This window comes from Helobdella robusta, assembly GCF_000326865.2.
Source record: "Helobdella robusta unplaced genomic scaffold HELROscaffold_9, whole genome shotgun sequence".
Lineage (NCBI taxonomy): Eukaryota > Metazoa > Annelida > Clitellata > Rhynchobdellida > Glossiphoniidae > Helobdella > Helobdella robusta.
Genome location: NW_008705512.1, coordinates 5,279,504 through 5,280,813, shown reverse-complemented (window position 1 = coordinate 5,280,813; position 1,310 = coordinate 5,279,504). Strand labels below are relative to the sequence as shown.

General features: G+C 30.6%; 1 protein-coding gene across 1 annotated transcript; it reads right to left on the bottom strand.

Annotated features, from left to right (window-relative positions):
• Window positions 1-153: 153 nt before the first annotated feature.
• Window positions 154-1,086, bottom strand: HELRODRAFT_136734 (hypothetical protein; the record flags this gene model as incomplete). Its single annotated transcript, XM_009033377.1, has 4 exons — window positions 154-258; window positions 459-530; window positions 609-659; window positions 961-1,086. Coding segments are annotated over 4 exons (354 nt in total), but the record flags the coding sequence as incomplete, so codon positions are not given.
• Between the last annotated feature and the right edge of the window lie 224 nt (window positions 1,087-1,310).

Sequence of the window (1,310 nt, the reverse complement as noted above, 5' to 3'; positions counted from 1 at the left end):
ATCATATCCGGGTTCAGCTTTAATCTATGTTAAACGCTTCGCACAGACAGGTATTTTAACGCTCCATCCAAAATACAGAAAGAATTATATTTTTGAAGTAAAATAGAAAAGGATTGTATGTATGTATGTATGTACGTATAACACAGACTTCCTCAACAGAGGATCTAGCAGGGCCTCTCTGAGCAGCATGCCATCTGTCATGAATATTATCCTCGTATTTGTTGACGTATTGCTATCGAATCTCACAATATAGCCTACCTTTATCAGTATTATTTATAATTATTATTATTATTTATTATTATTATATTTATAGACCAACCCATAATGGATGGAGACTTTATACAAGTAGAGATTGATTTATTGATATTATTATTTATAATTATTATTTATAACTACTCTTACTACTACTTTAACAACAACAACAACAATAATAATAATAAATTAGGACCCTAACTAACCGTATGACCTAATTCAGATCCCAACTCGACGGCCACTCTCTTAGCTAAAGATACGGCTGCCACACGACGAGGCTAATGGAAAAAAACAATAATAATAATACTAACAACAATAATAATAATAATAACAATAATAATGTATTTTCATCCTACCTGAGTGACAGCTATGCACTTGTACCTGTTGATGTTTGCTTGGAAGACGAACTGCCAGCCGAATTGAATTACAAAGAAATAACCATCATCAATAATAATAATAATAATAATAATAATAATAATAATAATAATAATAATAATAATAACAACAACAACAATAATAACAATATTAATAATAAGAATAATAATAAATTAGCTTAAATAGAGCATGTATTTGTCATGAATATGATGTTTGAATAAGGTATGTACTAGGCCAATGTAAACTCATATGAAGCTCTTCTTGAAGCATAGACGGAGCATTTGAAATTTAGTCAGAGCCGCAATCAAATGACGATGGAAAGATAGAAAAAACCTTGGGGACTTGCGTCGTTTTTCCACTTCCGGTTTCGCCGACAAGGACCAAAGAATCGTTATCTCTAATTTCTTTTTTGATCAACTTCTTTTGTCTATATATCGGTAGTCTGTTAATTTCATCTGCCATCTTTCCATCTTCAGTGATTGTTTGATTGATTGATTGAATGAACAATCTATCATTCATTCGTTTATTCATTCATTCAATCAATCATTAATTCAATCATTCATTCAATCATTTTAACATCCATCCATCAACCAATCACTTTTTGTCATTAAAATTCATTTATTCAAGTGTAATTTTTGAAAGATTGAACGAGAGAGAGAGAGAGTGAGTGAGAGAAAGAGAGA